Source organism: Sebastes umbrosus, chromosome 1, assembly GCF_015220745.1.
Source record: "Sebastes umbrosus isolate fSebUmb1 chromosome 1, fSebUmb1.pri, whole genome shotgun sequence".
Lineage (NCBI taxonomy): Eukaryota > Metazoa > Chordata > Actinopteri > Perciformes > Sebastidae > Sebastes > Sebastes umbrosus.
In genome coordinates, this window is record NC_051269.1 from 32,601,728 (window position 1) to 32,624,248 (window position 22,521).

At 43.7% G+C, this 22,521-nt stretch overlaps 1 protein-coding gene across 6 annotated transcripts in view; it reads left to right on the forward strand.

The window, feature by feature from the left end:
- The window catches only part of LOC119485011 (plexin-A1-like), a 233,385-nt gene that overhangs the window by 194,555 nt on the left and 16,309 nt on the right, over positions 1-22,521 (forward strand). For 4 of the 6 annotated variants that reach the window (XR_005206159.1, XM_037764274.1, XM_037764301.1 and 1 more), the window contains 7 exons: positions 3,391-3,484; positions 5,852-6,088; positions 8,367-8,510; positions 9,686-9,920; positions 15,273-15,421; positions 17,009-17,265; positions 21,374-21,440. Coding sequence is in view for 5 of the 6 variants with exons in the window: in XM_037764274.1 (XP_037620202.1) it covers positions 3,391-3,484; positions 5,852-6,088; positions 8,367-8,510; positions 9,686-9,920; positions 15,273-15,421; positions 17,009-17,265; positions 21,374-21,440 (1,183 nt within the window). In the remaining variant the exon portion in view is untranslated. The remainder of the gene's footprint in view (positions 1-3,390; positions 3,485-5,851; positions 6,089-8,366; positions 8,511-9,685; positions 9,921-15,272; positions 15,422-17,008; positions 17,266-21,373; positions 21,441-22,521) is intronic. The other 2 variants (XM_037764292.1, XM_037764309.1) reach the window with 1 other exon arrangement.

Below are 22,521 nucleotides of genomic sequence, written 5' to 3' on the forward strand. Positions count from 1 at the left end.
GATTTCTGCAAGAATTGCATTTTTCGGCAATTGGATGGCGAGCACCTCTTTTCTGGAAACTGCTCAGAAACCCCCTTATTGTCAATCTACCTAGGAAAGCCATCCATCCTCTGAATGCCCCAGGTCTGTAGTTTGTGGCTGTAAAGTTTCATGAGGCTGTGATTATCCTAGAGGTCACCATAAGGGCATTTTATACAGTGAGGTCAACTTTAAAAGAAATGGTCTCAATACAATGAAATGGCTACTATGGGGACTAACATCATCACACATGAATACAGTTGGGCTCATTGGATCCAAAGAGTTTCAGCTTTACAGTGATACTCAATTTATGTAATTCCAAGACTGTGTAGGGACCCCAGTTTGCAGAAATATTCGAATACACCATTTTTAGAATAAGAGAAAATAACACACTTATACTGCAAACAACTACATGGGTTTTGCCCAAAACTGCATGTGATTAACATAAAGTGGGCATGTCTGTAAAGAGGAGACTCGTGGGTACCCATAGAACCTGTTTTCATTCACATATCTTGAGGTCAGAGGTCAAGGGACCACTTTGAAAATGGCCATGCCAGTTTTTCCTCGCCAAAATTTAGAGTGTCTTCAGAGTGTTATTTAGCCTCCTTCATGACATGTCTTCAGTCCATCTCTAAAACTGGGCCTGCTACAGCCCCCGAAAAAAGTAAAGTCTGGCTTGTATACAGTATATTCCAGGTATTTGTTTGGGAGTATCCCCACGTTAGATTTTCACCAGACACATTGTCTGTTCAGACAGTGTAACAATCCACTTCTGCATCTTCGCAGGGAGTCGAGGTGAAAACGGGAGCCGCATTTAAAACTCAGCAGGGAGACAAAGTCTCTCCTCATGCAAAAGAGGTGTGAGCGGATGAGAAGTCTCATTTGGAACAGGATAAATAAAATAGCTCAGGGTATAGGCGAGGGGAAAGAAGAATGAAAGTGTTGGTTCCCGCCTCGGGAAGAAATAACCTCGGTGCTCGGCTTGTGTTTGGTGTTTCACTCCCAGAGGAGGAGGTGCGTGGTTCTCCAGGCCAATCACGCTTTTATTTACCAAGGTATTTTGTCGCCGCGTCGCCTTCGGTGACCCTTTTGCCGGGGCGATTTCAAACAGCGCTGATCCTCCCTTGTCCAAAACACAAATTTGATGTGACTCAGACTTGTTCCCCTCCCTTCAGGAAGAGGTTCTCAGGCTAACAACACACAAACACACATGGCACTGCGTGTCCACCTTGTTTACACAGCGTAGTACAGTGCACTCAGTACACCATTATGGTGTACACAGTATGTGTGGGAAAGATTCTTATCTTCTCACAGAACTACTCTGTTGAGTGTTGACACATTGATACAAAGCAGGTTTTTACTGACCTTGAGCTACTGCTTGTTCACATTTACCTTGACATGTCCGCAGCTCTGTGTTCTGCTACTCCACCAACAAAGGTTTAACTGTATGGAAATCTCCTAAATTACTTTGCCTGCTCGCTCTATTCACCACTTCAACATCAGTCGCCCTCCTTTAAGACACTTAAAAGCCCTCTTTCGCTTCTCGCCCAGCTAACGCCTCAGCCCCGGAGTCCTTCCCAGGACCACTTTCCCCTTAAAGGGATAGTTTGGGTGTTTTGGAGTGGGGTTGTATGAGGTACTTATCCATAGTCGGTGTATTACTTACAGTAGATGATGGTTGGCATGCCCCCTGCTTGGAGAAACACACAGGAGTACCGACACTGGAGCAAAGCAATGCAGCGCTGTGGACGAGGATGGCAGAAAAACGTATTTTAGCCACCTAAAAGAAAGACTCACCTAAAAACATTGATATTTGTTTAAGTGTACGCTATGTTTAGAATATTTTCACTGCTTTATCTCTCCGTGAGACAGCCTTTTCCTTCTCCTTTCCGACGGGGAACTGAACTGAAAGTGAAACTTATCAATGCTCTCTCCAAAGCCAGCAGGCTCAGATGACAAAAACAGTATAGATACATTTCAGTTCACTTCGCCGTCGGAAAATATTCTAAATGTAGCGTACACTTAAACGGATATATATTTTTTCAGGTGGGCCTTTCTTTTAGGTGGCTAAAATAAGTTTTTCTGCCGTGCCTGTCCACAGCACTGTATTGCTTTGCTCCGGTGTCGGTGCTCCTGTCTGTTTCCCGATAATGGTGGGACGTCGACCGTCATCTACTAAGTAATACACCTACTACGGATAAGTACCTCATACAACCCCACTTCAAAACACCTGATTATCCCTTCAAGGCCTGGGGCTGGCCTCACCTCCCTTTCCCCTTTACCGGCTCCATCTGGCCTCAGAAGAACACAGCCCCAGATGTGAATGTTTCGTCTATGGGTTCATGTATATTTCCATTTTAGGATGCTCTAGTTCCACCATGGAATGGATGTAATGTCATGCTGAGTCGTCCTCAGCTGCTGCTACTCAGAGAACAGAACACCAGAGCCACTGAACTAGTAGATATTCTTGTATTAGAGATTTCTTCCGAAGCTTTACAACACTTGGGACAGTGATACAGAATATGCTCTTTTTTTTTTTGCCTGTATGAAACCTCGCAGTATACCAGCCAGCCAGTGTATCATTTGCTTTTTTAGTTCATTGGTGCCAGCGGTGACTCACAGTGGCACTAGGCTTCAAGCCTCGCCTTACCCCACTCCAGTTTTTAGGTTGTATGCTAACTTATTTAGCTGCTGTCAGAACAGCTCACATCAGATAAAGTTCAGCCTCTCGGGCCCGCAGAGGCTGTCGAGAAGCCGGCGTAGGGGGGAATAGGACTCTCTGCTGGTCAGCGTCACATAGTCCTGAATAGGTCACAGGTGTAAAGGTTACAGAAAGTGTCAGATCACTGACAGCGGTGCAGGTGCTGAGCTTACCTCATGCTGAAAAATACCAACTTTAATACACTCTGAAAATTCCTCCCCCTGGCTGTGGAGGGGCGCTGAGGAGAGGCCAAAAAGCTCCGGCTCTCAGGATTAATGCCACATATTCGCTTATTCTTCCATCCAGCCTCCACATCGGTTTAAAGCAGCTTTTAACATTCATGCAAGGGCTTCAGCATTGCTATCATTACCTGAAAATGGGCTTCCATGAATACGCAGGCGAAAAGGCTACAGCAGGAGCGAGCATTAATGGTAAATCACCAACTGGAGGGCCCTCCTGGCTCCCACAGAGAACACATTTATTAACATTTATCTCCAGTGATGGGCCCGCTGAATAGTGTATGCACTTGCAAGACAAAGTAGAGCAGGAGATACATGAATATATGACACACAAGTGTACATAGAATTGCTTTTCTCAGTGTTGTATAATTATGTTTGTCCTGATTTTCTCTACATTAAGTCTTGTTATTTCTTTTTTTTTTTTTCTTTTAGCGGAGGAACCATGTTGACCATTACTGGAACCAATCTGGCCACCATCAAGGAGCCCAAAATGAGAGCCAAGTATGGAGCTGCCAAGTCAGAAAATGTAAGTGGTCGGATCCAGACACCCGCACACAGTTTTTTATTGACAAAACAAAAAAAAAGCAGTGACTTGACTTGGCAAGTGAGACAGAGGGAGACCAATATAGACACACAGGTGTCTCTCTCGCACCCACACTGTCTCCCTCTCTGTGGAAAAACTGATTTTCAGACGATACACACACACACACTCCTGACCCGTCGGTCAACCAGCCAAGGGCCCATTTTCTGTTTGTTTTTGATGTTGAATTTCCTTTTAGCAGTTTAACCTTTGAAATGTCAACCAGCAATAAAGCAGCTCCGGCAAATCCCCCTCTCTTCACCTACCACCACGGGGCTTAGCTAACCTTTCTCCCGCTCTTGGCTCAAAGTAAAAATATCCCGTCTTTTTCCCTTTGTCCCCCTGTCTCTCTCTCTGCAGTCATTGCTATTCTGCTTGGTTAATGTTTTTTTGTTTTTTTTGTGACCTATAAACACAGTTTTGTTCTGTGCCTTTGTGATTTTACACACCTTTTTGTGTGTGAGGGGTGTTAGCATGTGACAAATAGAACATAATGTAAAGCTAGAAACACGCTGTGAAACTATTCAAAGGTCTCTTTAGCCGCGCCGTGTTATTGTTAACAGCTACCGGCTGACCTCTCCTGTTATTCCGCGAGTCATTACGGTCTAATTTGTTCTTCGGTGACTGATTTAAGTGTCGAACCCCACAAGGGATTTCCAGATGATATCAACACTGATTACGACACTGATGTTATTAAGCCAGCCTCTTCTTCATTATGTCATTACAGAGACATTTAATCACTCATATCACATAACCCTGTTTCAGCCATTATACAGTATATATTATACAGTATATATTATTGATTATGTATGAGTGAACATGATTTAAAAAAAAAAAATGTATGTCTTATCACTGCTGCAAGGCGTTAACAAGGTAGAAAGGTTGTTAGATAGGAAATTAAATCACCTCATTAAACTTTATTTATCACATATCTTTATTGATTTTGAACATAATACATCACTTTTCCAAAGCGGCTTGGTTACATCTGTCAAGTCTCCCTCGAGACATCTTCCCCCCGTCCGCCCATACACCCAACCATGAACAACAAAAATGATAGTTTACTAAATTATAATAAAAACATTAAAAATACATTAAATTACTTGTATACATATATACAAATTCCTACATGCAGAAATGCATACATACCTGCCTGTTTGCGGCTACAGTCTCATTGATCCATATCTAATTCAACAAGTTACGTTATCAGGTCTTGATTCCAAAAATGAAAGATATAAATCCCATATGTTATGAAAGATGTAACTTTTTTTGTTTGATTGTGTATACAAGCTTTTCAGTTGCTATGCAAGAGGAAAGCACTTTAATCCAAAAGTTCAAAGACGGACAACAAACACTTGTCCAATGTCTAGCAATAAGACGCTTCGCTTATATTAGACAAAGGTTAATCAACTTGCGTTCATGAGTTCTCCGGGCCAATGCTTCTGGGATAAGACCAATGATACAAATCTCTGGGCTGACAGGGATGTCTTTGTGGATGATGTTGAAAATTGTGTCAATTATTCCTTTCCAAAAGTCGTGTATGTGTTTACTAGGGCTGTCAATCAATAATAAATATTCAATCACGATTAATCGCAAATTAATCACACATTTTATATCTGTTCAAAATGTACCTTAAACGGAGATTTGTCAAGTATTTAGTACTCTTATCAACATGGGAGTGGACAAATATGAATGCTTTATGGAAATGTATGTATATATTTAGTATTGGAAATCAATTAACAACACAAAACCCTCACAGGTACTGCATTTAGCATAAGAAATATGCTCAAACTGCATGTGATTATCGTAAAGTGGGCATGTCTGTAAAGGGGAGACTCGTGGGTACCCATAGAACCCATTTTCATTCACATATCTTGAGGTCAGAGGTCAAGAGACCCCTTTGAAAATGGCCATGCCAGTTTTTCCTCGCCAACAATTAGCATAAGTTTGGAGCGTTATTCACCCTCCTTTGCACCAAGCTAGTATGACATGGTTGATACCAATGGATTCCTTAGGTTTTCTAGTTTCATATTATACCAGTATCTTCACTCTGGCTTTAAAACTGAGCCTGCTACAACCTGAAAATTGCAAGTTGCGTTAATGCGTTATTATCACGTTAGCTTTGACAGCCCTAGTGTTTACACTTCCAAATGCAATGAAATAGAGTTCTTTTCTCTGTTCTACATGTAATACAATTGTCTGGGATATTAGGATTGAATTTATTGAGTATTTCAGGAGTTACATACATTGTCACCTCATCAAACTTGATTCAATTGTTTATCATATATTCTCCCCTGTTCTCATCCCCTCCTGCAGAACTGCACGGTCGTCAACAACACCGTGATGGTGTGCCTGGCGCCCTCCGTGGCCGGATCCGACAAAGCCTTCTCGGAATCGGGCAGCAGTCCTGACGAGATCGGCTTTGTCATGGACGACGTGCGCTCTGTGCTGGTGGTAAACGAGACTTTCAGCTACCACCCGGACCCCGTGTTTGAACCTCTGAGCCCCTCAGGCATGCTAGAGCTGAAGCCCAGCTCACCGCTCATACTCAAGGTAAATTGCCTTGTGCGCTTTAGCATTGATCTGTTTTGGCCTTGTCTCTACCTGGCTTTGCTTTACATCCATCACATCCTTTTCGCTTTTTATTCTTCTCTTGACTTTTCTTCCTTTTTTTTCAGCTTTCCTTCTCATGTCTTCTTCCTCCGTCTCTACCTTTTCTCCTCTCTTTGTGTCATCTTTTCCCATCTCCTTTCTTGCATCACCTTTCTCATTTTATTTCTGCTGTGTCTCCTTTAACAGTAGTCCAGGCATGGCGAGAAAAAGGGTTCTTATGTCTGAGTGAATGAATCAGGATGGCGTTTGTGGTGGTTTTGCATCAAAGCTTTTTATTGAAGGTTACTCTGAAGAGATGTCTTAAAACACACACCAGGACTCCAGGACAAAAGAAGGTCAGCTGAGTGTTAACACTCAGCTGACACACTGGAAGAGCAGTAATAGCAGATAGCAGCGTTCCAGTAATGTTGAGTATTGTCAGCGACGTTAATAGCTCAATCTCGCAAATAGTTATTTTCAGAAAATGCTGCAGCGACCTCCCAGTCAGCATCCAACACAGACGATAAGAGGCTGACAGGCATTTGAAATGATTTGCTCCAAACATTCCTGTACAGACACTTTACTACCTCCTTCCTCTTCCTTTGAGTTTTTCTTTCAACACAGCCGTCTTTCAGATGTGCTTCAACCTTGAAAGATGTTATTTCTTCGCCTGCTGTCTCCAATGGGGTTTGGAGACCTTTAAGAAAAAAAAAACGCCCCCTTTTAAAATCAGGTGCAAAGGAAAGTAATGTTTATAAAGTGGACCCACGCGTTGCTATGCCACCTGCTCAGATTTTTATCAGACAACTTCTGAAGAGAGACTTCATAGCCATGTTTACTCTAAGTCATAGAGGCAGCACGCATTTGGATCCGGAGCGCGTTCATAAAGGCTTTGCCCCTCCCACCCACCCGCATGCGCCGTCTTTTGTCGTTTCACCTCTCCCCTTGAACTTCAAAGCCTCAGGAGCGAGAGAGGAAATTACCATGCAATTTCATGGAAAACGAAAGCCTTTTCCTCTCTCGACCAATCAGGGTGGAGTTTTAGAAATGAAGAATCACGTCTTTCTCCCCCCGTAACTTTAAATATAATTCTATAATGAAAAGCTCTGATTGCCGCACGGTGCTCCGGGTAAAGAATGGCAGAAATAAGCAGCACAGAAACGGCATCCTATTAAATAATTGCAGAGAAATTAGATGTTCATCATCAAGATTTTCCAGCAATTTTTTTTCCTCCCACTCTGCAAAGCACAGTGCGTAAGGATGAGGGGGGGTTGGTAGAGGTAGCACAGGAGAGGAGATTTCTATAGAATGCATTCATTGTACATTGACAGCATTTTTATTTGTGCCAGCATTTATCCACCAGATCTGGATCAAATAGTCCAATCGCTGATCGGCTAAATTTAGTACAAGTTACATTCTTAACTCAAGAGCATCATCGTAGACTTAGTAAGTTAAGTACAGTGTGCACAGGATTCTCATATTGTGTTGCCCGATCAGTCAGTTCTGTGCAGAAGCACTGTTGCTATGGTTACCTGCATTTTGAAGTACCTTGCACACTGATTAGAGCTGCAGCTCGACACCTGACGGACACCTGCCAGCCAATCAGATACAAGTATTTTTTTTTTTCGACAGCATTAATCACAGTTTATATCATAGACTGTATATAAAGATGGACGACGCGTCTCCACTTCCTCCCACTGCACAGAAGTGAAGCCAAAATATCTCGGAGCTGCCATCTTGAAATTTTGATGTAATTTGGAGCCAAAGTCTGCGCAGTAGCGATCAGCCGCGGTATCGAGGTCACCCGCCCGAACCAATCGCGAGCCGAGCACGGCCGCAGCTTGTCAGCGAGAGAGACTCACAGCTGTCAATCATGATGTTTCACCCCCTTTTTATAGCATCAAATTCCTTATTAAAACCAAACTTATCAGAAAAATGAACACTTGAACATACATCAGCGTGATAAGAACTTCATAAAATGACAGAAACCATCTTTGGGAGAAATGTATTTGACGTGTACTTTGGGTTTTTAGTTTGGCCCATGTCCCATCCACTAACATGGAGGGGGGGCGTGGCGATCGAGATATTTTGGCTTCACTTTTGGGGAGCTGTCATGCCATCCATCTTTATATACAGTCTGTGGTTTATACTCTATAATTATTACTCTATTTGTGTGAACCGCCTCAGACTTTGACCTTATGTATGTAAGTAACCGAAGCATGTGTGTGTCTGTTTCCAGGGCCGCAACCTAATTCCTGCCGCCCCAGGAAACTCTAAGCTGAACTACACGGTGCTGATCGGGGAGACGCCCTGCGTTCTCACCCTGTCGGAGAGCCAGCTGCTGTGTGAATGGCCCAACCTGACCGGAGAACACAAAGTCACGGTGAGTAAAAATTGTCTACATTACTGTTTGTTGAATATGTGATGAGCCTTTCTTCATTATGTTAACTTGAATTGTCCCACACGGTTTAAAGCATGAGGCCATCCAGGGTGAGGTGTCTGGATACACCCGTACATATCCCTCTCCCAAGTTACATTTTTCTATCTTAAGTACCTGCTATTTCATCATCCCACTTGATTTCCTTCCTTCCCACCTCTGGAGCATCTGGCTTTCACATTTTCTTTCCACAGCTCAGCCCGTCTTCTTCTTCTTCTATAGCTCCTGTTCTCAGCGCTGTTTCCGCTGTGCTATTCATTCCCTCCTCTTTATATCAATCCACTTCCTGCCTTTTTTTTATTCATTCATCTCATTCTTTCCTCCCCATCCATCAGACCTAAATCTCTTTTAATTACTCGAGATTTCTCTTCCTCATTCATATAGCCGCACGCACACAAACGCACACATCCCGTCTCTTTCCACCGTTGGCGTTTTTTGCGACTGCATTTATGTCTTAGAAGCTTTTGATCGGTCTCGTTTGGCTGGCGTCCTCCTTGGGATTTCAACAGTATTGATATTCAATAGAGACCAAAAAATGGCTAGTGGGCGTGAGAGGTCTGTGTCTATTTTTACCCTCCTCCATTTGGTATTTCATAGAGCCAGTTAAAGATGGAATAAAAGAGGAAAACAAAAAGAAGACCGGAGAAAAAAAAATATCCCAGCATTTTTTTTATTTTTTTTATTTACGTGTTCTGCAAGCCAGAACTGTTTTAATGTGATACGGTTGAAAGTCAGATGTGTGTGTGTGGCTGCGTATACTTGTTTCGCTGGTTCCAAAGACAGCCCCGGGGCACAGATGTTGCCTCCCCCAACCCAGATATAAAGGGTTTTGGGGAGTTTAGGCCTGCACTTGGCTCAACTCGACACAGCTTGGTTTGCCAGTATAAATGCAATGTGGGATTTAGCACTGGCACCTTGCAGAATTTTTTAGCACTATACTGGATTTAAAGTGGCCAGGTGTGGGCCTGTATGATCTGTATGAATTTTGGTAGCAGCATTTAATTTATCTTCTACTTTATGTAACCCTAAATGTAAATGGTTTACAGCCTCAGCTTCCTGCAAAATACTGCTGCAAACTGATTATTTTGTGTGTAACTTTTCTGTTTGTGTCCTTCTACCAGGTGCGCGTTGGAGGCTTTGAATACTCACCGGGGACATTGCAGATCTACTCAGACAGCCTGCTCACTCTGCCTGCTATCATTGGTATCGGAGGAGGTGGCGGCTTGCTGTTGCTGGTGATCATTGTGGTGCTTATTGCTTATAAGAGGAAGTCGCGGGATGCCGACCGCACCCTCAAACGGCTGCAGCTGCAGATGGACAACCTGGAGTCCAGGGTGGCCCTCGAGTGCAAGGAAGGTGAGTTTGGACAAAACCTGGTCAAAAGAAGAGGGTGTCAAGCTTACCGCTCAAACCTCACTTTCATAATGCTTGTATTCTGCTAGTTTCTCTTCATCTTTTCTCCCTGAATAACTCCCATGTCCCCAAATGACTTTCTGTAAATCGCTGCAGTTTACCGCAAAAGCTTCACAACTCCCATTCATTCAATAGTCCTATCCATTTCTCTCTCTGCTTTCTCTTTCACTCTCTATTTCTCCCTCCCTCTCACTGCCAACTGTCCCCCTGCTGTTAGGTGGCAGCAGTGTGTGTGTGTGTGTGTGCATGTGTGCGGGGGTGTTGGTGTGTTTCCAGAGGAGTACTTTGATCTGAGCCAGCCACCAGATGTTGGCTCTCCACCCCATGAGAGAGCTGCCTGGCTGGCCTCGCTACCATCCACACTGCGAGAGGGAGGGAGTAGATGGAGGTTAGATAGATGCAGGGCACAGAGGTGGGAAAGTGAGGCGTAGTAAGGGGGCAGGGGTTTGGCAGCGACTGAAGCAGGGGCAGAGAGACTTACACACCAATACATTAGCATATATTCATTTGGCAGGATCCAGTGAGAGCCTACTGATGCTGTTACTGGTTTGTCTGGCAAGAGAGACCGAAGCAGATGGGGAGAAAGAGAAGGAGAATACTGATAACCATGATCATCAGAATACATTTGTATTATAGATTACTTCACTTGTTGCACTGCTTTAGTAAACTTCAAATATGACAACATGACTTTACTGTAGCTACTAGTAGGGCTGTCCAGAAATGATCTGCTTGTTCGGGTTTAAATATGTGGCACAGATATAAAAAAAAAAATGGTCAAAAGTAATACAACAATGTACCGAGATATCCTGACTTCCCTAGTATGGGCCTACACGTCCCATAATGCAACCTGTCTTTTTGATAGACCATCCAATCAGAGCTCTGTAGGCATGATTGAAAATGGCAACATCATCTTCCTCTATAGCTGGTTAGCCAGCGACATCCGTGAAAAATAAAAAAGGCATGAGATTGACCCGGCTATACAGGTTGTTATAAATCAATTTAAAGAAATAACAAAACTTAAAGTTGCTAAATGCGAGATTGGGAGCATTTCTATTGCCTCTGCATGGCTCTCAGCATGGTGACGGCTGAGTAGCTAATGGTGCTAACAGTGAAAACAATAGCAACACTGCTGACAGAGCTAACAATGTTAACCTGGGGGGAAACCGGAGAGTGGATGCTACGCTTCCGCAATGGCGCCGTTGGTCGGGACGGCGTTATCAGCTGTAACCGCTGTATGATGCAGTGCAGAGTGGCGGCTGTATGTCAACAAAGCGAGGAGAAACTCTGATTACAACACGTACAGAGGGAGAGTGACTTCATTCTCTGCTCAGGTAGACATTTACTCCTCTATATCTTTACATAGCAAACAGTTGTTTGATGATATATTAATGCTCTGGATATCGTATAGAGCACCTTTAAACTATGAAAGTTACCTGCTCCTAGCAACTACTACCGCAGTTCCTGTGTCAACTAAAAATGACGTTGGCGGGAAGGACACATTACTTGCTACCGATTGGTTATAAAAAATCCCCTTAACATCAACGCAATGTCAGATTGAATAAATGTAAAATGGCAAGGTATTCTGCTTATCAGGCAGTGGTAAAGACGAACGTTATGTAACGCAGGCTAACTATTAACTGTGCCAGTCATCTGCTCAGGGGGTGACTTTGTGCGTGTCACTTCACACCACTCCCCCTGACACTCAACTCTTTATGTCCTGCTCTTTTGCAACTACTCACAATCACACACACACACGCATAAACCCACACAGCAGGTCAAACAATGATTGGCTGGGGTGTGTGGCGGTGAGTCCAGGAGCCCTGACCCTGTCTGTCCCCCGCTGTCACCACTGTCTGGAAGACGACAACAGGATGGATGGAAGGAGGGGGACGGAGCGAGGGAGATAAATAAGGCAGACAACTTGTGAGAGGAGGAAGGGAGGGGAAGTGGGCACTGAAGGAGGATGGATAGGAAGATTAGGAGAGAGGGCAAAACAAGAGGGGAAGCAGTTAGCACTAAATTTCCTTTTTCCACCGAAATTAGCACATATATGGGGTTTTTAAACATGGGTAAACCAGCTAAAATAGGGACGATAGGGCGATAGACTCCTTTACCATGCCAGTAAACAAGTATGCCTTTCTGTTTGTTTCTGATTTGTCACGTTCAATGTCACGAACGTGCCGGAAAGCACGGTTAGTAAACAGTAGAAAGCAGTTACAGTGGTTACTTTTTTTTACATCTGTTACTTATTTTGTCTCTCTTTCAAACTCTCAAACCAGAGTTGGTGATTGTTGGAACAGTGGAAAGACTAACAAAGAAGATTCTGATGAGTTTTATTTTGTTTCTGTCGAGTTTGACTGATGTGTGTTTTACAATGATCAGCGAGGTAAAATGATCGTTTCTGTCAATAGAGTCTGGTGGCTTTGAGGAGCGCATACAACGGCTGTTTCTTTTCACATCTAACTCGGTGAATTAAGGGTTTATTTCGACCAAATTAACGAGTTTCAATAAGTGTTTTTTACGATGATCAGCGAGCTAAATTGACTGGTGTCTGACTGGAGTCTGGTGGCTTTGAGGAGCGCATACAACAGCTGTTTCTTTTCACATCTAACTCTGTGAATTAAGGGTTTATTACCACCAAACTGTCAAGTTTGAATGAAATGTGTTTTACGATGATCGGCGAGATAAAATGACTGTTGATGACTGGAGTCTGGTGGCTTCAAGGAGAGCATATCAACTTTATGTTTTGTACGTTAGTAAATTATAATAATCATCCAAATCCCTGTTGATTTTATTTATTATATATTCAATTCAACGTCACATAGCATTGCGCCGGAAAAAGGCACGTGTCTAGAAGGTAACACGAAAAATCTCGAAGAGAGATGGTTAAGGTTAGGAGGATAGGTCGTCATGCAGTGAGTCAGGCAAGAGTTTTTGAAATTTGTGGGTAACCCTCTAGACGTGACCCGGAAAAGGGGCAAAAATGAACGTCTCCATCACTGCTGATCGGAGCTGGAGCCGATAAATACTGGTGACTACTGCAGTCATTTGTCCCAAGAATGAATGGCGATTGTAACAGCTCCCACTGAAGACAAAATGTTAGTGGGTGTTTTTTTTGTCCAGTGGGAAACGTGCTAAAGAAAGAATTTTAAAGAGAAGAGAGAGAAGGAAATTGATATGAGGATGGCGGGAGATAATGCTGGATAAATATTTGGTTGCTGAAGGAGATGGGTGGACAAATAAGAGGACAGCATGGAGTGAAAAGAAGGGAAGTGATTAGAATATGTGGGGGGAAATAGTGGAGAGGTGGAGAGAACCTCTTTCTTTCAAAGAGAGCAGCAAACAGAAATGGAGCAGACAAGCGACACTACTGAATGTATAGATGAAAGAATAGAAAGAAGAGATGCAGAGAGAGATGGATGGCATGAGTGAGCCAAACAAACAGAGAGATGGAGGGATGTAGCAGAGGAGACGCAGCCATCGGGGAGAGAGAGGTGACCTCTAAGATGTCACTTTGAAGGGAAGAAAGAGGGAGAAAAAAGAGAGATAGGAAGAGAGGGATAGGGTGACACAAGCCATCTGTTAGTCTGGGCTTTGCTTCCTTATTTGTTTGGGTTGTGTATCCATGTGTTGGTGTATTTTGGGTGACACTATAGGGCACACACACTCGCACACACACACACCCACAGTCGAGTTAATGGAAGCGTATAGCTGTATATTTTCTCCTCGGGGGAGTTTTGTATTTATAAAATAGAATCAAGGCGCTGCAGCACTAAAAATATATATGCACTATTGTATGGGTTGTGAGTGAGAGAATGGATTTGATCCCGTTTGTTCCCTCTAGATGTGACTTGTGAAGCCACTGGAGTATACAGAACGGGGTCACAACACACACTCGCTGGGAGTGGAAAATGTGTAAAAATACTGACACATGCACTCACATTAATCATCTGGGCACTAGGTTATGTGTTCAGCTGTGGGGCAAGACAGGAAAAAGTGTGTGTGTGTGTGTGGGGCTGCTGGAGTACAAGCGTGTGAGGTGGCAGCGTGTAATGTGTGTGTACTCACAGGCTCATGTTCCTGTGTGCAATTCCATCCTGAACTCCCCTCCAGCCACCGAGCACCACAACACTTTTCCTCTCTCCTCCTCCTTCCCTCCATCTTTCTCTCTGCTCTCAGCACAGAGCGATCACATAATGCTGCTTTTCGCCGCTGCTACTCCTCCACACGCCTCCATCTTTTTCCTCACTTTCACCTGTGCTGCCTTTTTCTACTCTGAAACATGTTGCTGGAAATCAGATTGACGGAGGCAGGAATAGTCAAAGTTGAGATAAAGACTGTCTCTAGAGTTGATTTCAACTTTTTGCAGATGTTTTAAGTTGGATTATCCTGCACTGTGACCATTCTTTCTTCTCTTTTGGGTATCCTTTAATGTTTGAAGTCTTAATTTCCCTTTTTTGGGAAGAAAAAAAATCATTACTTGAGAACACAACCTAAGAATTGGAGGATTTTAGTAATAGTAATAATTTGCGCTGCCTCTCTTAGTTGATTAGTCGACTCATTGGTTGTTTTGGTCTTAGTCAAGTTGAACTCTATTAATATCAATATTCCGCACATTGGTAGCAGTATTGTCAGATAGTTCCGATTGAACATATAAGCTTTCTTAATCACATTCACTCTCCTTATAAACTGCTGTGTGGACGTTTGTCCGTCAGTTTACTTTAAACTGTAAAAGTTGGAAAGGACAAATGAGCCTGAGGAGATTCATGTTTTTGTCACTTTTATGGACTACGCTAAGTGCTTTAACGCATTAACGATTGTTAGGTTGTAGCATCTAACATCTGAATACATTTTCTTTGCTACTCCCTTTTGCCAGTTGATTACATACAATCATGTTTCGAATTAAATTCCTTCTAAACGTACCTCTTTCCCAAGAAAATTCCTCTTCTGCACATGCAGTGATGTGCTTTACAGGTTTAAAAGCAGCGGTTTGTTTGGGATAAATACGTACCAAAGCAATTATAACAGCACTCAGTCATTATGTGTCTTTAAATGAGTGTTTGTGTCGGGCCACTGCTGACAGAACGCTAAATGTCAAACTGAAGACTGATTATAAGTTGTCATCAAAATCAAGACATGAGTGTTGAAGACTATAGCTATAAAAACAGTGTTTTTCATTCCTGTGTGATTCAAGTCTGTATTTCATCTTCAGAAATGTTTATGTCACTTGAAACAAAACTTAGTAAGACAACCTTTATGATGCATTTGTAACCATTTACGTATCCTTGTGCACAGCCTTTGCGGAGCTGCAGACGGACATCCACGAGCTGACTCAGGAGCTGGATGGAGCAGGAATCCCCTTCCTGGACTACCGCACCTACGCCATGAGAGTCCTCTTCCCTGGGATTGAGGATCATCCTGTGCTCAAGGAGATGGAGGTACGGGTCAGTAGAGAGCGCCCTCATGTTTTTGTATTTTTAGTTTGATTAAATTTATTAGGATTCAGAAAGTTTTGGGAGAACAATATGTCTGGGAGGAAGAAAAAGCTTAGCATAAATCCAGTGGAGATTCTTGTTTTGATCTGCAAGTTTTAGAGTTTTTAATGTTTTTTTCTTTTTCTTTTCCAAAGTAATTTCTACTGCTTTGAAATGGTTATTGCTTTTAAAGTTAATTCTATCTGTACTGGGGTTTGATCAGTAAGGGTTTAGAAGGGTAACATCAAACATGGAAATATCTAAAAGTGGAAATCTAACAGCACTTTAACACAGTTTCTGTGTCAGACGTTTTAGGGACTGATTTGGTAAGATAAAAATCTCCATCATATCAGAGGTGGGCTATCTGAACGTGTCTGCCAAACGTCTTTCATCTTCGACAGCTCTTTAGCGGCGGGGTCGAGGCAGAAGTGGCTTCAAGCCTAGACTAGTGTGGAGAAATAACTTGGGTGGGAGAAAATCTCCAGTTTGATGTAATGCAGTGAAGGGACAGTTCTTTTTTTGGGGGGAGTGAGCAACGTCCGAGCTCCACTAAGACTTGGTACAAGTGATAGATTGCTTCTACAGGACCAAGCCTGTTTGAGGCTCCTGAAAAAGCAATGTTCACACGTTCAATAAAACACTCTCCCCTCCACTACTGCTCCTTTCTCAAGAGGGAACACTCTATCACTCGTGTGGAGCCGGGGTTGTGTGGACACTGTAACGTGGCATGCACACGTGCTTCCATCATTTCTCCGTATACATTAGACTCTCAAACATACATCACATGGAAATGCACACCCCGCTGACATGCATGGGAGAGGGCTTTGAGACGCGCAGTATCTGCTCGTGCTATCAACTGTATTCCAAAGGGATAGTGTAGCGCGACATTGGATTTTCATTTGTATGGCCCAGGCAATCACAGGCCACAGTAGTGCGCTGGCAAGCAGATCAATTTCTTATTACAGCATGAAGCTCACATTCTCACTTCAAACCTCCCGTTTCCCCCCCTCAGAGGGGGAGACCTGGCCGTTACTTTGAGAGAAGACGAGAATCGGTGGAAAGGGGGGTGGGGGGGGGGATGGAGGGAGTTAAAGAGGGAGGGAGGACTGGGAAAACGGGGTGAGCACTGGGACAATAATAGGTAGTAAAACAAGAGTGCAAACCTTGTTTTATGGATGCATCTGTAAGCGGATTTTCCCTGTATGTAGATAGATATATTGTGAGTGTATATGCGTGTGTGCACTTTTGCCAATATACCCTTCATCTAATATTGCCCATTCTCACTCATACTCTACTCATGAATCCATTTCTCAACTATAACTCACATCCTCCTCTTCATCCTGATCTCAAACTCTGCTTCACTCTCCTCTATATCTCCCTCCCTCTGATATTCTGCACTTTTTCTATCCTTCCCTTCCTGCTTCCTTCACACTACCTTCATCCCCTCCCTCCATCCTTGCCTCCCTTTCATTTTCTCTACCCCATGTTCAACCTACTTTTCCTCCGTCCACCTCCTCTCCTCCCCACCATCACCTCCGTGCCCTCCTTCCTCTCCAGGTCCCCGCTAACACGGAGAAGGCCCTGACGTTGTTCGGCCAGCTGCTGACCAAAAAGCACTTCCTGCTGACCTTCATCCGCACCCTGGAGGCGCAGCGGTCCTTCTCCATGCGCGACCGGGGCAACGTGGCCTCCCTCATCATGACGGCGCTGCAGGGAGAGATGGAGTACGCCACGGGCGTTCTCAAACAGCTCCTGTCTGACCTCATCGACAAAAACCTGGAGAGCAAGAACCACCCGAAGCTCTTACTCAGGAGGTACGAAAACAGGGAGGGAGAGGGGATGAAACTGGCTCGGACTCTGCACAAAAACATGTCACACATGCACAGATAGTTTCCCCACTGGGGGTTCAAGTTTGAGGTTACGTCCTTTTGTGTATCACACTTGTCACTGGTTTAGGGCGTCCTTGAGAAGAGGCACCCTACTGAAAATAGGCACCTTGATTATTTAGGCTTCAAAAAAGTTGCATCACTTGTTATTGTTCCCTATTTTTCGAACCCTCCTGTTGCAAACCCAAGCAGATAGTTATACTCATTATGGTGTTAAAATAGGAAGAGAAATGATGACAAAATGATAGATAATAGAAGATGATGCTCTGTGAGTACGACGGCGTATTAAGGCCATTGTATGTAAAAATAAATAATTACGGAGCCGGGGGAGGGGGGTAAGAATATCCGAGATTCAAGTCATGATTTTCCGAGAAAAAAACGTGGATATTCTCTGAGATTAAAGTGGCAAATTTATGAGAAAAAAATAGCAAAATGTTGTGGTTATAAAGTCATACATTTATGAGAAAAACTGAGAGCCTGAAAGATACATATACACGTTTTCTTTCATGTTCTTAATGTGTTCTCTTATGAACATACTGTAAGTATTAATGCTATAGAAGTTACAGGAAAGTAGAGAGAAACAATTTCGGTCTTTGAATACACAAAGGTGTGTCTGCTAACCGTTGAGAAGACGTTACTCTGAACACACTGCGTTTCCAGTTACACGCTGACACTGTTAACTGTCACTGTCGGTGTGAAGGGAAAACAACACAGAAAAGGCACATAACATAACTGCTTGTGTTGAACCACAGATTATGGTGAATTATGTCCTTATTGTTTGCTGGGGAGAGGGACATCTGGAATACCCCTTTTAGCCTGCTGCCCCCGCAACCCGCCCCAGATAAACAAATGAGAATGGATTTTATGACTTTATAATCTCAAAGAATATTTTTTTCTCGTAAATTTGTGAGTTTTTTTCTCGTAAATTTACCACTTTAATCTCAGAGAATATCAAAGTTTTTTTCTATTAAATTTGTGAGTTTTTTCTTGTAAATTTACAACTTCAATCTCAGAGAATATGCAAGTTTTTTGCTCGTAAATTTATGACTTTAATCTCGGAGAGTTGTATTTCTCGGAATATTCCCCCACTCCCCTGGCTCCGTAATTTATTTTTATTTTTTTACCTACAATGGCCCTAATACACCATCATACTGTGAGAATGTCTCATACCGCTGAAGTTATGGAGCAGCAAGGCAGGGGACTGGGACTGCAGCTTTTAGAGGCCTATGTGACGTTACCTCGTCTCTATCTCTCAACCTTGTCCCTGTCAGAGAGGATTACACCCCTGAGCACACACACACACTCCCAATGGAGCCGCAGTCAGACACACCGCTCTCTCCTCTCACACACACAGGGTGAGGAAGGTACGAGGGATGGAGGGGATGTAAAGGGAAGGAAGAGGAGGATTTATGAGGGAGGGAGGGTGTGAGGGATGGAGAGAGGATGGATTGGCAAAGGTGGATGGAGCAGAGGGAGGGAGGGAAATGGTGATTGACAGAAAGAGAGGGCAAAATGTCTTGAGGGAGACTTGGGCTGAAGGCAAATTGATGGAAGGAGAAACATGGAAGGTGAGAGAGAGAGAAGAGGAAGGAAGAATAGAAAGGTGCAGTATGGTGAGAGAGCAGATAGGAAGAGGGAGGAAGAGGAGGAGAAATGAGCTGCTGCAGACAGACGGGCAGGAAGAGATACACGTATTTAAGGAAAGACACAATTAGAGAAATGGCCTGTCTCCAAATAAATTGGAATTAGACATTAAATGATAAAAAAGTTATGTTTTTTTTCTCTCTCTCCTCCTTCTCCTCTGAGAGATATTTAATTAAAAATCTAATCAAATAAATGACTCTCAGCCAGTGTGCCTGTGTGAAGCCTTTTCCAATCCCCTCTTGGGGCGTACGGTCACAACACGCTGTCCCTGCTAACTACACTAGCCTCGGGAGCTGGCGTTAATAAGCTCGGCAATTATTACACATGGTTCACCCTGGTTTGGTCTCTTTTTTCATGCAATAGATAGACTTTAGAACTTTTTTTTTTTAAAGATATGTACACAGAAAAGCAAAGGCTCCCATGTGGATTCCTGTACCCAATGGTAAAATTACACTCTTGCATTGGGTGCATTTGGTGTGATTTGCACATCAACCCCCTCCTCCTGTAGCACATGTATAAAAAGCTTTGTAACGCTGGGTGCAGTGACGTGGTTTCCCCCTCAATGAGATGATGCTTCAGGTCGCCCACTATCATGTCCTGACATGGCCAAAAGCGTGTTCTGTCCAGGTGCATTCGCCTCCATCGTCCTCCATCCCTCCGTTCCCTGTTGCCTCATCTTTCATCCGCTATATTTCGCTGACAGCCATGGAAAAAAAAAAGAAAACTGCTCCACATACATCAAACAACAGTCAAACGGGGAGGTTTGCGGAAGCGTAGGAGTTCACGTCTCGTTCCTGCTACAGGCCCTCGCTGGTTTCACTCGCACATTTGGCCTAGTTTCCTGTGTTTTCCCTTTATTCCTCAATTGTCATGAAAAAAAAAACAGAATTTCTGCGTAAAGTTGACAAGAAAATATCTCCCCGTGCTGTCATTTCTCAACACAATATGCCTTTCTTCACCTCTTGTGCCTCTGCTAATGACAAAAAGACTAATATGTTACAAGAAGTGTGGGAATGTGGCCCAGTTAGCAGTAACCCAGCAGAAGGCTCTCGTGTGCACCCCCCATTCATCTAAGAGAAAACAAGGAATGGATAATTAAGCAGTCTTCCTGTTTCCCCCCCTTAATGTGAAAAGGAAGGATGGTGGTAGCGAGGAGGTAAATCTGAGGACGATGACGGAGCGGGAGAAATAATCACTTTTTCTCCCCCCCACATACCCTTAGTGCCGGTCTCCCTTTCAGCTGTTTAACAAATTATACGCAATAAGTCCGTTAATTACAATGCCTTTTAATTGCTCTGTTTTCATTCGCCGCTTGTTCACGTCTGCTCGAGAGCGTGCACGTGCGGAGGGTTCCCCTCATTACACGGCAGGTTTGTGATTAACGAGAGAAGTTAGCGAATTATACTAATTGCTGTATTTTTAATGAAGACGAGTGGGTTTGCTTGAAGGGGGAAAAATGTGTATGGGGGTGGAGGGGGGTGGGTGAAACAATGAAAGAAATGGAGGGGTTTGTTTTGCCAAGTTAATTTATTTGCATGTGGTGGTGGCGGGGGGAGCGAGGGAAAGGGCTCGGTTGTTTGAAGGCTAACCGAGCGACGGCTGATAGTGCGGCGTGTTCTCTTTGATGTGTGAGCGTGTCTTAAATGCCTTACCCCCCCCAGATGATGAAAGTGTTGGTTTATGCCCAGAGATCGTAGCAAGGGAGGGGGGCTTGTTTGGGTGGAGCGGTTTGGTATGACTCTAAAAGCTCCCAGTGTCTTGTACAGAGGTTTATGTGCTGCTTAAAGGTCCCATATTGTGCTCATTTTCAGGTTCATATTTATATTTTGTGTTTTTACTAGAACATGTTTACATGCTGTAATGTTCAAAAAAACCTTTATTTTCCTCATACTATTGCCCTGAATATGCCTGTATTTACCCTCTGTCTTAAACGCTCTGTTTTAGCGCGTTTTGACGGAATTGCGCCGAAATTGAATTGCGTTGCTAGTCAACAGCTTGGGTCCATGTGTACTTCATATCAGCTGATGACATTCACATACACTGCAACCAGGAATAAACTGGGACACATTTAGAATGTTTACGTTTAAATCTGTGTAAAGGGTCAAAATATTGTATATTTGTGACATCACAAATGGACAGCTTGTTTCAAATGCAGAGTTTCTGAATACAGGCTGTGTGTATTTCCCTGTAGGACTTAAGCCTGCTTTATAATAAAAAAAAACATGAAATCTCACTTTTTTATAATATGGGACCTTTAAGAAATCAAATTTTGGTGTTTTTGCATCCCCGTCCTTTGACTGTCACACTCTAATTCTCCTTTTCTATTATTCCTCTCTCACCCTCACCCTTCAACTTCTCCTCTCTCCTCCCCTTCCTCTCTTCTCTCTCCCAGGACGGAGTCGGTCGCTGAGAAGATGCTCACCAACTGGTTCACCTTCCTGCTTTACAAGTTCCTCAAGGTAAAATTGTCTGTCACACACACACACAACTTTTGAAGCAATACTAATACGGCTGCTGTTTGAGAACAGAAAGAAAGTGGCTCACCAACACACACACATTGACAGCTGCAGCATTAGATAAGGCCGAGGCGGCAGGCTACCTATCCCTTACCTCGGCCTTTCATGTGGGAAATTCTCCTTTCTCCGAATTGAGGAAGCCGCAGTTTGAAGCGCTGTTCAGACACAGCTGGTCATGTTGTTGTGATCGCCGTAGCCCGTTCGCAATAACCTGTCCTCTCTTTGTGTCCCTCGCTGGATTCTTTTACAGCCAGGAAAGTGTGTGTGCACGGCTGTGTGTTTGTATCCCCCCCCTTCAGAGCTTTGGGGCTTAGCAGAAGAGGAAGGCAGAGATCTTACACAAATGCATCCTCTCATTTCTCTGTCTGTCCGTCTCTGCGTCTGTATGTTTTTCTTTCTCTTTTTGAATTCCCTTTCCCTCTGATATGGAATCAGAGAGACTTATTGAGGCTTAAACTGTGCTCAATTCTTGTTTCCTCACACACACACACACACACACACACACACACACATTCTCTACATTCAAACATCGCCACAGCTAATCAGTTAGCAGCGGGGCCTTAAGCGCACGCCAGGACAGGCATTTTGATGGTGGTGGTGGTGGACGGCGAAGCAGCCAGGCCCCCGGGGGTCCCAGTTAGCATCTGTGTGTGTGTGAGTGTAAGTGTTGTGTGTGCATGTGCGTGTTTTGGCTCAAGGGTTCACAGCCAGAGTTGGGTTCAGAGACAGGGGAGTGGGTTACAAAGGGATCTTCTATAACAGCTGTTTTTACAAACTTTAGACAAGACAAAAGAAACAGAGAGAAAACAGGAAAAGGTGGAAGGATGTAGAGAGAAAACGGTCAGAAGAGGTTGTGGATGGGTGAGAGGAAGTGTTGGGGGGGAAAAAGGTTTTAAAATGAAAAGTGCAAGGGAAAGTGAAAGGGGGACAAGGAGGGATTGGGGGGGGAATGGCTTGCTTTAGCTAGCAGCAAGGTTACCAACTTGGCTTTTATCTAACCTCCTGCAATTCAGCGCCTCTCTTT